The sequence below is a fragment of the Choristoneura fumiferana genome, chromosome Z (genome assembly GCF_025370935.1).
Source record: "Choristoneura fumiferana chromosome Z, NRCan_CFum_1, whole genome shotgun sequence".
Lineage (NCBI taxonomy): Eukaryota > Metazoa > Arthropoda > Insecta > Lepidoptera > Tortricidae > Choristoneura > Choristoneura fumiferana.
This window is the reverse complement of record NC_133472.1, coordinates 34,545,207-34,558,119: the sequence shown is the minus strand read 5'-3', so window position 1 is coordinate 34,558,119 and position 12,913 is coordinate 34,545,207. Positions and strand designations below refer to the sequence as shown.

Genomic DNA, 12,913 nt, shown 5'->3' with positions numbered 1-12,913 from the left:
TCGGTCCCAAGAATTCATCCGTTTAACAGTTACAATACATTAGTAAGACTGCTCAAAGAAAAATAATGTATTGTAACAACAAGCTTTTATTCAAATTACAATATTCCAACGTAATTTTGATATCTTGCAAGTAAGTTTCGACTCACATCTCGTTGCAGAATGGACTTAAATCAGACACATAGTTTTAATACAGATTAACCAAATGTAGTCAGCAAAAAGCTATCAAAAAATGCTCTTTACATACGTTTTGTTTGATCAAACTACAGATGAGCAAGTTGCGGAAAGTTTCCAAAAAGTTGGAAAGGCTCTCAGTCTGGAAATTTTTACACGAAATATAGGAAATATAAATTTAAGAAACGGAAAGTTTCAATCCCCATACAACTTGTGAGAAGTTTCCGAAATTTTCCTACATGAAAAATTCCGCAATTTAGAAAAGTTTCGTTTGGCACATCGTTCAATCTACATTGAACGAGATTATCCGACCGACCAATGACATGATTTTGCCTGGGTCGTCACTAACACGCTAGTAATGCTCGATGGATCAATATACCGATAGGTCAAACGCCGCTGTTATACGTACCGTGTCTGCCGGGAGTCTGTGTTGCGCCGGCACCGGCGCTGGCCCCGGCTCCGGCGGCCGGCTGCTGGTCCGGGTTGGAATGCAATGCAGCAGACGGATGCGGCAGCGCGTGCGCCACCTGGAGTGCTACAGACTCGCCTCCAGGCAGGAGGCCTTGCCGGATCACCGACGACACTATGTTCTGCAACATGTCCGCGCTCGGAGCGCCGCCCCACGGCATCGGACCTAAGATAACTGGACACAGTGTTCATTAATATCACGTATGAATTGGGCATACGTATTTTATTCAATAACCATACAATTTTAAAAGAAAAAAAATACGTATAGTATGTTTTACGCGAGTCCACTTCGCCTTGCCATATTAGTTAGTTTGATTTTAACTCAATAATAATAAATAAACTTAATAATAAATAACTTAATCATAAAAGACTTGAAAATTTAAGATTATGGAATTTATGCGTGTAGCAGGGCCATTAAAGCTAATATACACTGAGACAGTAAAATCGTGGCAGTAGCAGCATTACATCGCGAGGTTACAGGGCTTACAAGTTATCGACCAAACGTCATGTATCATTCAAGCGCTACAATTTTACTGGCACTGTAAACAGCAGGCCGATTTTTGAAATCACATTGGTAAAAATAATATTCGAAAGTGTTAGAAATCTGTGTATTGCTAAAACACGGCTCAAATAAAACATTTGAGTAATTGTCAAAAATAATTAGAACTTTCAAATGTAAAAAATAATTATGCTATATATAGTTAAAGTGAGAACAGTTTTTCCATGTCAGTCTTTATGACATTGAGTTTAGATTGATTTTTAGTCGACTTGTGTAAAAACATTTTTCACTACATGTATACATTATTAGGCATGGCTTGCAACTACAGGCTGCATGACACCATAAAACCAAAATTTCAAGACGCGACTCTAATAAAAAAACACAACCCCGAAAACCAGATTAATTTCCAACTAAGTGCTTAGTTAAGTAAATTAAATAGATGCTTTGAAAGAAGTAAATTGGATGGTTAGGTTCGTAAGGACTAGATTGTATAATGAATATAAACAAAACGTCTTAATTCCATAGTGCCTTAGTAAGCACAATGCCTTTTTTGCAGAATGCCCTAGCGAGTAGGATGTCTTAGTTGTATGATCGACAACTTATGCTATCATAACGCTGAAGTTGCAAAATGACTAATAGAGTTTACGACCAAATTATAGAAAGTCTTCGTTCTAAAATGACGCATAAGGTAAAGTGTCTGGATAGAATATGCCATATGGTCTTAGTAGCAAAACGTCATGATTGCATACGTAAAATTAGATGTTATTTTAAGTTTTCTGAAATTAAGTCGTTTTGCCTATATGAGTCGTTATGCAATCTGGTCGTTACGATCCTAACCCAAATTGGCGTACTTTCTACGTTGACCGCACGTCATACGGAACGCATCATTTGTATATGTATATTGGTAAAAACAAAAAAAAAGAAACAGCCCAAATTTTCACCGTTTTCGAATAGTATCTTCCGGAGTCATTTCAAAAACCGACCTGGTTTTGGTTCTTCGCAAAGAAAAAGAAAAACAACTAACTGTCAGCGCCGAAGCTGTAGGGAGCATTACCTCCGCCGTCTGTGTGCTGCATCCCGATCTGTTGCAGCGTCGGCGGCGTCTGCCCGCCGACGGGGCCCGCCGCCGCGCTCGGGTGCACCTGGCCCACTATCCCGCCGTTTGGGATCTCCTCCATACTCATCACCACCTCGACGCCACCGAGGCCGCCGGTCTGGCCTAGGCCACGGAACAAATTCTCAAAGTCTACGACAAATGAAATATACTATAAGAAACAGACTGTATAGAATGGGTGCTATTGAATGTAGTCTAGCGACGATCGTTACCAATTATCTGCTATTAGTCATGGGGATAATTGGTACTTTAATTAATAAAGTACTCACCAGAGTTTTTTATTCATAGATTGGATAAGTTATTCATAACTATCATCTAATTATTAGATTCTAATAAAACTGCCTTAGATCGCATTGAAAGCTCATAGAAAGAAAAGTGGCCTAACCCAAAAATATGCGGTTTAAAAGGGAGTGTTATTGAATGGCGACAAATTGTCAATGTCATGTCACCTCTCAAACCACATTAAAAATTCTTCCACAAGAAAAAGCAAAAAATATTTTGTGTCGATCTCATCGCTAGATTTAACATTCACTATAAAAACCACCGCACTCTTGTCAACTGTACGCAAGGCCTCGATAATATTAAAAAGCTAAGACTAGAGTCACACCGCATATCCATGAAGTGCAATAGGAATTTCACAATTATCTCTTTGCGCGCAAAATAAACTGTTCCCCAGACTTGCGCAGGCCACATCACGCCACTCACCGCCACGTATTAATATAGCCAGAAGACCATAGAATAGAAAAAGTTGCGTTAACTCTGGACGACGTACACACAATTCAACTCCACTCATACGACAGCGCGCACAGGTCATCGCAAAAACAGATATGGAACTGGAACAAAATTCAATAGAGTCGTAACACCAAAGATTATGATTATCTAAAGCGAATATTATTGTAATTTAAAATTTTGATCTTTTTTAGTTGCACATGTCATAGTTTAGTCAAACTGGCATTCCTGAAACAGTTTTGTTACAATTGAAATTAGAAATATTTTGAAAATGGTGAATTTAGAAACTGTTAGAAGTATAAAATATAATGGAAAAACATAATTAAGATAATACTGTACATACTCGTAATACGACTCCACTAATTATGTTCTATTACCGCGATGCGATTGTTTTGCGATGATTCCGAGCAGTGGACATAAGCAATAATAATAATTATACTATTTATTGAACATAAACCAAAAAAGCAAACAAAACAAAGGTACAATGAAAAAAAACTACTAGGAAAGCAATGGGCAGCCCTAACCTTTTTTAACGACCTTTCCACCAGACTTCCACGTAAGAGAGATAAAATTTCACTAGCAGCGTGTAACGTTTACGCTTTTAAGCTTCTTACGGAGACTTGACAAGAGTGTGGTTTAAGCCGAAAACTAATGTCGCGGCTCCGCCAAATGATTCTTACCGAAAAGCACCTGACGCCTGTTGGCTTGGCCTTGCTGGGCGGTCTGCGCGGCTCCGGCGGGCGGCTGGCTCGGCGGCGCGGGCGGCGCGGGCGGCGCCTGCCCTTCCGTCGGCGCGCCGGGCACGGCGACGCCCGACAGCCCGTTGAGCAGCGCATTCTCGAGAGCAAAAGCTATCGGCACCCTGGTTTCTATCTCTACTTGGTATGTGACAGGGTCAGGCTGTATATTGATGTTGAAAGTGGGCTGGGTAGTGTTCCTACCGGCTTGCGGCATAGGGCTTTCCTGGGCGTCGCCGGTAGCGGCCGGGGCGGTGGCGCTAGCCGTGGTGCGAGGCGCGGAGCCGGGGGCGCTGGTGGCGGTCGTGTTGGTGGCGGTAACACTGGTCGCGGTGGCGGTGGCCTGAGGGGCCGGCGTGGTGCCGACGCCAGGCGCGGCAGCTTGCCCGGCGGCATTCGGCCGACGGTTCGACTGGACCACGTTTATGTGTGCCTGCTGTCGATAATACAATACAAACTACATGAGAACAGATTGTTTCGCAACTTCTAAAACTGCATACAGTTATTGAAAATGTTAATAAAGCGGACGTTTTTAAGTTAAACAATCATACAGTCAGTAGCAGAAGCGGAAGCAGTTGTGGTACTCAAAATAGTTTATACACACTCTTATTATTATTACCTTTGTAGTATAGTTGTGTGCAGGTCACCACAATTGCCTACTTTGGCTGCTGACCCTAAACTTACTTAATTACTGTAAAACAAAAGATTTAGGGACTGTTTCACCAGTTACTGATAAGTTATATGTGACAGATATGTGATGCCAACTCTCGTTTGTTTCTTCCGAATAAATAGAGACGGCATAACATTTATTTTTCATATAAAATATATCATTGAGTGGTGAAACAGTCCCTTATTCTATTGGTACCAAGATTAAATGCATGTATGCCGGTGACGAATATCCCTTGGCCCAATACTACGAAGTGCAAAATTCCGTTCAGCTGACTCTTATATTATTTATTATTTAATACGCGAGTGAGAGGGACGGGACGATACGAACTTCGAGTTTTGAATTTCGTAGTAGCCCCCCTGGTTGAGAGGTTAATGTAGTTTAACTGTTCTCGTGCTTAGAAGAGATAGCTAACCTGCATTGGTAAAGGGTGACGCATGATGGAGGCTTCCGACGTGAGGCGCGGGTTTCTCTGGCCCACTTGGAAGTTGATGTCGCTCACTGCGTGGTAAGCGTGGGCGAAGCTGTGCATGATGTCAGATACTATGTCCACTGTGCGCTGCGCGGTTTGCCGCTCCTCCTCTGTGTACACCGGAGTCTAAGAATAAAGATAATGTGCATTTTTCTTAAGTGTACTTATACTGTCAGGCTGAGAAGTGAAATTTGACAGCAAACTGTACAGGGCAGGTCTCGGGTGCTCACGTCTATGAGCAGGACCAATGCTACACCCTCAGCAATTTATAATGAATCGTTCACATAATAATTTAAGTAAAATATCTAGTAGTCTACACTTTTAATAACCATTTTAGTGACCATGCACTAAATAATTTAATACATTTTATTTGCAGCACAAAAAAAAGATTGATCTCACTAATACTGGTAGTAAGCCTTAAGTAACTGAATCTGATAGGGTTGGTCCTGCTCTCATCTAACCCGGGAATGGGTAGACGTGACAAAATTTGGATTCGAAGTAACTAAGACAAAAGATCAAATAAAATAAATAATACTACCTCGGCATTGTTAGCAGCCATGAGCATGCGGGTATAGTTGGCGCGATGCGGCGCAAACTGCTCCTGAAGTGCCTCTAGTTCTTCCATCAGCTGCCCCAAATCGCGCGGCCGCGAGTGGCGCGTACGCAGCGCGCGGATCGCGCGATAACTCCTTCACAGAAACAGACACTTTACTAATTAAGGGTGAAGCCGGAAGGGCGTAATTTGAGTTGTGGGTTGGGAATTTTTGATTTTGTTTTCATGCAAAAATTGATTTTCAGTCCCCATGGCCAAACTGGACTTTTGTATAAAACCGAATGCAGCAGAAATTACGTGACCGAAAATACGCTACTCACAACTCAAAAAATTACGCTCTTCTGGTTACACCCTTAATTGTTTCATTTTGTCTTTAGTATGGATAGACATCCCCTTACGAGTATCTACATTGTTCAACACTTTTCCTTCCACGGAATAGGATTAATTTTTCCACTTTGTCGGTTAACTTAACATTACTGCTTTCTAGGACAAGAATCTTTGAACTAAGCCGAGGAAGGACGAATGACATGGCAAAACTATTATAAGTAATGCTCTCTCAATTGCATCAGTACCCATCGTACAGCCTTACGAGTGGGTGGTATCAAATTTGACACAAAGTTCCATATTAATGGATATGGAAATGCGACCCATTTAATACAATAATTGATTGACACTTCGGGTGCTGTCGTATTCTGATTGAGATCAGACTTTTCCTGATGGAAATACATAATGCACTATATCTGTACGGCGTACAACGTTGGAACGTGTTAGGAAGGTACCAGCGCTCTATCACACACTGCTTCCACAGTCTTTCACTTAGATAGCTGATCTTTTGTAGTTTAAGCAAAATAATGGTCGAAAAATACACTAGGTCATTTAGTCACCTGCGTCGAGCGCTATGGGCACGGATCGCCGAGTCTGGTGCCGCCTCACTATTCTCGTCCAAAGTAGCATCATTCTGTTATAGAACATGGACACAGTTAAACTCAATGCAAGAATGTCAAGCTTATTAGATGGTGTATAGAAAAGAGGCAAATGGTGTCAATGCTTCAAAACTTTACCACGTTAAGGTGATGACGTTATTATTCAGTCGGGAAATAGCTGTGGGTTCTTTTTGATCTGATACCGACCTCAATAACATCTTACGTGTCTTCACTTCAATTTGAGATTTGCTCCATTTTAGATGGTCGCAAATTGGGAATGAGTCATGCTTAGTCTGTTTTAAAGTTTACCTACACTTCATCACAGTTTTTTTATCAGTGTTCTATTCATCATCAACGCAACTAAACTAAACTCATGACCATGACTCAATGCATCGATTAATTTAACGTACCATCTGCCAAATAAGTGGTCTATCAATTTTTAAACAAGTTCCTATCAAATGAATATGTCACTAAAGTCGAACTTTCAAGTTGACAGACACGTCTATTGGCATTATTGTTTTGTGACATGCAAACAATTATCAACTTTAGGGTGGTAGACCAACGTATTTGACTGATGGTACCTACACAAATGCACAATTAAGTTAGTAAATATCGAAAAAGCCGTAACTTATGAAAAATTTAGGTTAATTTCACAATATAGTTGTAGTAATAAAGCTGAGATTACAATTTTCAAGATTAACATATAGAACCTTATTTTTCTTAGATCACGACATATCGAAGAAACCATCAAAAGCAGTGCACAGCAACAAGTTCCTCGGCATAGTGAAAGAGATGTGAATTGTGTGAATAATATTAGGATCATTTTATTTTAATGAAAAACTTTAATTTCCCTACCATCCAGTTAAAGCGCTAATGAATTACTCAACGGCATGTGAATGTGAAACACATAATATAGATACTTACTAAATGTTATCTCTGATCGTGATAATCGTATCGTACCATATAAGCAAAACAATCTACAAAAAATGTTTTTAAGCGTGACTGTCTTTTTAACTAGATATCCTTCACAAAGCCTGCACTTTGCATACACTTAGCATATTTTGACAACGTGAAATTTTGTCGATAGATTTGAAGTATTCGGCTCTTCGAGAGAAAATTAATTAATTCATTAAAATTTAGTCGCTGGTAATTAATCGACGATTAATTCAATCGAGACTAAATTAATCGAAAGTCTTACGACTAAGTCTAATCAATCGTCATTTTTAATCGTTTATCGCGATTGAACATTTAAATCTCAATCGTTAATCGTTAGTCGATTACATTTTGCTCATCTCTGATCCCAAATTACTTATCACATGTTGTGGGTCGGGTGACAAGCAAGTCACTAAGTACCTACTCACTTACAATAAAGCTCGTATCTCAGTATGAAATTACTAACTAGATACGACTTTTTGAAAAGCAGTGACAAATGTTAGTGAGTTTTGCTTGTCAGCCGGCGACATATGGCTAACAATGGACGTCGTCGGGCTGACATGTTGATGATGATGACGATGATAATGATAATGAGTGTACAGTCGCCAAAAACTACTAACTAACCGCACCCTAACATGAACGAGTGATCAGTTAAGAGCATTCGCAACTGTACGACTGTTTTAACGGTGGAGAGCAAAACTTCAAAATCTAGCAACTAAGCATGCAGTATGGTAGTTACCAGGCTGTTTACCTCCTCTTGAGTGGCGCTGGGAGTGGGATCGGTTTCCATATTTTCTACATTGGCTTCGCCGCTAGCCGGTGCAGCAGAATTGTCCTACAGTAGGCACATTACAGACATTCATAAACTACTTGTTATTTTGAGGATAAATAATCAACATAGAATCACTATAACCCCCCTGCAGTTTGCTATGCACATATTAAGAATAAATTGCCTAGTTTTTTAACTTTTTATCATCAATTCGTGATTCTTTTTACCCTAAAATAGCAATGGCCAGGCCTAGATTAACAAGAGGGCATTAATGAGGGCATTACAAGGAAAAACAACTGAAAGAATAATAATTCAGACAGTTAATTATAAAAGCCTTTTCACACGCCCGTTCTCTTGTCCTTTTTTTAAAATATGTATGTAAGTATGTAATACTCGAATGAAATTGAAACAGAAATGGAAAGTACTATCAGCGTAACTTATTGATATGATGATTTATCTGTCTTTATCAATTTGAAGCATATGTAGAGATCACCAAATAGTTTTAGTTTTTGTTTATTAACCTGTTACTAATCGTATATTAATGAAGTAAATCGACGTTTCATTTAAGTTTTAAAAAAACTCGTTTCTCTGTCAAAGCTAAACGTATTTGTCATTTATTTTTGTCGGGCTACAGAGTCTACACCGTGTCCAATAAGTTCGAATACACATCTTTTGCACTGACCCTAAAGACATACGGACTACAACTAATGCAAGCCATCATATTCTTATTTTAATTAATAACAAAATGCAATAATTTCAATCGTCAAGGTATTTGTGGTTTGCTTTTAATCCACGATGAAACAGAATCGCGAAACGATTATCAAAAAATTGCGCAATGGCGACAGCCCAGGCGCTATCTTCAAGGCTTTAAACCCCTTGGAATTAAACGCAATCTAGATTACACGACAGTCAAAAGGTATAAAGAGACCTCATCCGTAAAGGACAGGGAAAGTTCCGGTCGGCTACATTCAGCTAGAACAGTAGATTAGTAAAGATTGTGAGAGAGCGAGTTCGGCGGAAATAACACCGCTCTGTTCGAAAATTAGCAAGGGGATCGGTGCACAACGTTTTAAGGGTAGGCCTTGGATGCTATGCCTACAAAAAACGCAAAGTTCATAGCATTTTCGATTAAGTAATTGTAATTATTTTTATTAAAAATAATGAACTATGATATGATATTGATATTATCATTAATACGTTTATCAGCTGTTTTAGAAAGAAATGTTTATTTTTATGTTTTTGTTTATATTTGGACAAAACGACATATCTACACATTGGACAAAATGACATGGTGGATGACGTTTGTTCATAGACTTTCTGTTATTCGGTGGGTTGTCGCGGAACTGCGACAGAAACTAATCGTCTGCCTCGGACCCAAGAATCCATAAAAAAAAATATGGAAATTATATGGAATGAAATGAGAAATAAAATACTAAATATTCGAAAAAACAGGGCACTAATACTGCTCATACTTAGTGATCAGAAAAACTGATGCAACGTCTTTTTTCCTGTTCTCAGCCCAGTCAATGCTGTCAACAGTGTATGTTTTTTTTCTTTAACTCAAAACCGGAAAAATTTTTTTTTCAACAATATTCTGAAAATTTTGATGTCATTATGTAATTACTTTATGTGTCATTTTGTCCATACTATATGGACAAAATGGTTGGATTCGTTACCACTTTTCTTAATATTGAATTTGATATTGTTCTTACCTGATTAAAGCCTATATTATTACTGATAGTCAATGAGCTGCAGTCGATTATAAATCAATAAGATTTATTATTTTTACGTTAGGTGAAGAAATATGATCCAAAATCAAAACACCCTGTCATTTTGGACGTACTACCCTTATCAAGCACGTTTGGGACGAAATGCCAATGGAAGCTGTGCGGGCAGCGTGTGATTCATTCGAGAAACGTTTGAAGCTGTTAAAAAAAGTTGAAGGTAGAGTTATCCTGAATTGTATACATATACGTGTAGCATTAATAAAATGTAGGTTTCATTATACTAACTATCCATAAGTACATTTGTTTTATCAAGAACCTAAACTGTATGCTAACTTATTGGACACGGTGTACGAGTATGTGGCTTTTGTAAAAATAATCGATTGAAATTCAATCAAAAAATAATCAAGCGGCAAAAAAGTCTGGCCCTCAAATAAATGTATGCAGTAATAGGTAATTTTGTATGTAGAGTAGTGGGCCAAATTTTGTGCAGCTTAGTAAATATTATGCAAGTACTTCATGTTTTTTATATGCACACACTATTATTGACGGGTGTCATGTCATGTGTACACTTGCGTAAAGTTGAAGCTTCAGCTCATTACTATTCTAATTGCTGCTTTGTAATATTGTGTTACTAGCTTTTGCCCGCGGCTTCGCCCGCGTGGAGTTCGGTTATCTTATCGCGCTCTGTTCCCCCGGGAACTGTGCATTTTTCCTGGATAAAAAGTAGATAATCCACTTACATGCTTTGAATTTTGAGTTCAACTCTATTCATTAACAAAATAGGAGCGTTGACAGGCAACTAGATGTCACTCTCTGGCCCGTAACTATCTCTATACTAAAAATCACGTCAATCCGTTGCTCAGTTTCGACGTGAAAGACGGACAAACATACAAAACACACACACTTTCGCATTTATAATATTAGTATGGATTGACAGAAAGCAACACAAAGTTCTACCTTAAAGCCACTGATGAGGCAGTATGGCAGGTTATAAATATTGTTAGACTACTGGAAAGACGTGAACCCAAATCTGTTTATTATTCATACATACTTTGTTGACTTGACTGTCGAGTGCAAGCGCAAAACTGCAGAGATCGCAATGCGCGATAACAAAATACAATAAGAGACATGCACACGTATAATACAAGCAAATTAATCATGCGCATGTTCAATGGCATACTTCTTTATGAAAATAAATTAGTGACAATGTTACTATAAACATATCCCAAGTAAACAATATACATTTTGGAGTTTTAGGGAATACAATTGCAAAAAAATGTGTTGGATCATGAACAAACAGTGGCGTAGATGCCGGAGGGCTAGACGGGGCAGTGCCCCGCCTTAGCTCAGGGGGCCCCTCGGACTCTGTCTTATAAACTACTAGCTTTTGCCCGCGACTTCGTCCGCGTGGAATAGTAACTTTGGAAAGTATTTAATTTATTTAGGGTACCTTTTCTGCCAATAGCACATAGAACTTCTACGGTTTACTGAAAATAACCTATTTTAATACATTGCTTTATCTAAACTATTTTTTTTTTGTTCTTCATTCTTTGGTAAAACATAGTATTCTACCCTGCCAACAAAAGGACTAATTCTTCATAGTGAGCTCTTGACATTTTACGTCCTGGTTGTTAAGTTAGGGGTAGGATTATAATTAAGACGGCATTCTTACTAAGCATTGCTACACATATTTCTTACTTTAGTAATTTGTTTGGAATTCCTTACGAACTTTCATCCGCATTTTTCAAGTAGGTATGAAAAATGACGAAATTTGAAAAGAGCCGGACAAATGTTTTTAGGGTTCCGTACCTCAAAAGGAAAAATGGAACTCTTATAGGATTGACTTTGCTGTCCGTCCGTCTGTCTGTTCAGACCCTTTATCCCGTAAAATAGTTATATGGGTCCTTTCGGCTGTCCTAGAAACTTGAAATTTTGTATAAGGAAGCTCTTATAGCAAATTTTATTCCCTTTATAGCAAAATAAGTAAGAAAATCTGAAAATCATAATTTTTCATGTCTGACTGTCTATGTTAATAAGCCATGTTAAATGACCCCATATTGCGTACATTTTGCTTATGAGCTTGGCTCTGCTAACACTTGATATTCATAAATACCTATGCACGGAACCCTTGACGCGCGAGTTCGAGTCGATTTTAACCCGGTTTTAAGAAGAAGAATTTAAAAAACGCTCGAACAATTATTTATCTCTTATCACGTGCCCAAATACCAAGTTTCATAAAGAAACATCGATTTATCTTCGATAATGCGACCCTTCCATATGAGCTTTCATCCCCTTTCATCCCTGACAGGTCGAATTTTCAAAAAAAGCTAAAACACATACTGACTTATTTCTTATTAAGTGCCTAAATGCCAAGTTTCATGGTTTTATTTCAACAGCGACGAACTTCCACCATATAAACTTTCACCCCCTATTTCACCCCTTAAAGCCTTTTTTTTCGCGATAAAAGATAGCTATGTTCTTTCCATGGTCTATTCTATCTTTGTACCAAATTCATCCAAATCAGTTCAGCGGTTTTTGCGTGAAAGCGTAACAGACAGACAGACAGACAGACAGACAGAGTTACTTTCGCATTTATAATATTAGTATGGATAAATGGCAAATCTGGAGTAGGTACGACGAATTCGGAACACGACGAATACGGAACAAACGATTTTAAATAGCTGGATCCCTAGTTTATTTTTGGCCCCAGGGCCTTTGGTTACCTAGCTATGCCACTGTGAACAATCAACATTCTTGATTTATTAAAGATCCAAAACAACATGGGTTTAATTATTTTTACTCACATCATCAATAGAGAGATATTATATTTTCTACAAGTTTACTACTGGATTAAATTGAGCCTATGGGGATAAAGGGACTAACATTTACTCTGAAAATTGGAACATTACAAAAAGAGATCCCTTATTTGCGACTTACCTCACCCTCGGCAGGAGTTTGCAGGCTTGCCAGGGAAGTTCTGATCTCGGATACCATGAGACGTATGAAGTCCAAGCGGCCGGTGGTCGGCGACAGGGAAACCTGTTCTTCCCTGAGAATGTTGGCATATCCAATCTGCACAAAGAAGACGATTCCAATTTGATTTTTCATTATAAAAGTGATGAGCAATTTCCAGTGGTCACATTCTTTAATG

At 38.7% G+C, this 12,913-nt stretch overlaps 1 protein-coding gene across 8 annotated transcripts in view; it reads right to left on the bottom strand.

Moving 5' to 3' along the window:
- The window catches only part of LOC141435542 (uncharacterized), a gene marked incomplete at its 5' end in the record, with an annotated part of 45,316 nt that extends 32,482 nt beyond the window's left edge, over positions 1–12,834 (bottom strand). For 2 of the 8 annotated variants that reach the window (XM_074098252.1, XM_074098261.1), the window contains 8 exon segments: positions 581–814; positions 2,163–2,384; positions 3,662–4,154; positions 4,801–4,983; positions 5,396–5,546; positions 6,295–6,368; positions 8,006–8,101; positions 12,700–12,834. In XM_074098252.1, the coding sequence (XP_073954353.1) occupies positions 581–814; positions 2,163–2,384; positions 3,662–4,154; positions 4,801–4,983; positions 5,396–5,546; positions 6,295–6,368; positions 8,006–8,101; positions 12,700–12,834 (1,588 nt within the window). 8 annotated transcript variants of the gene reach the window in all.
- Positions 12,835–12,913: the final 79 nt, after the last annotated feature.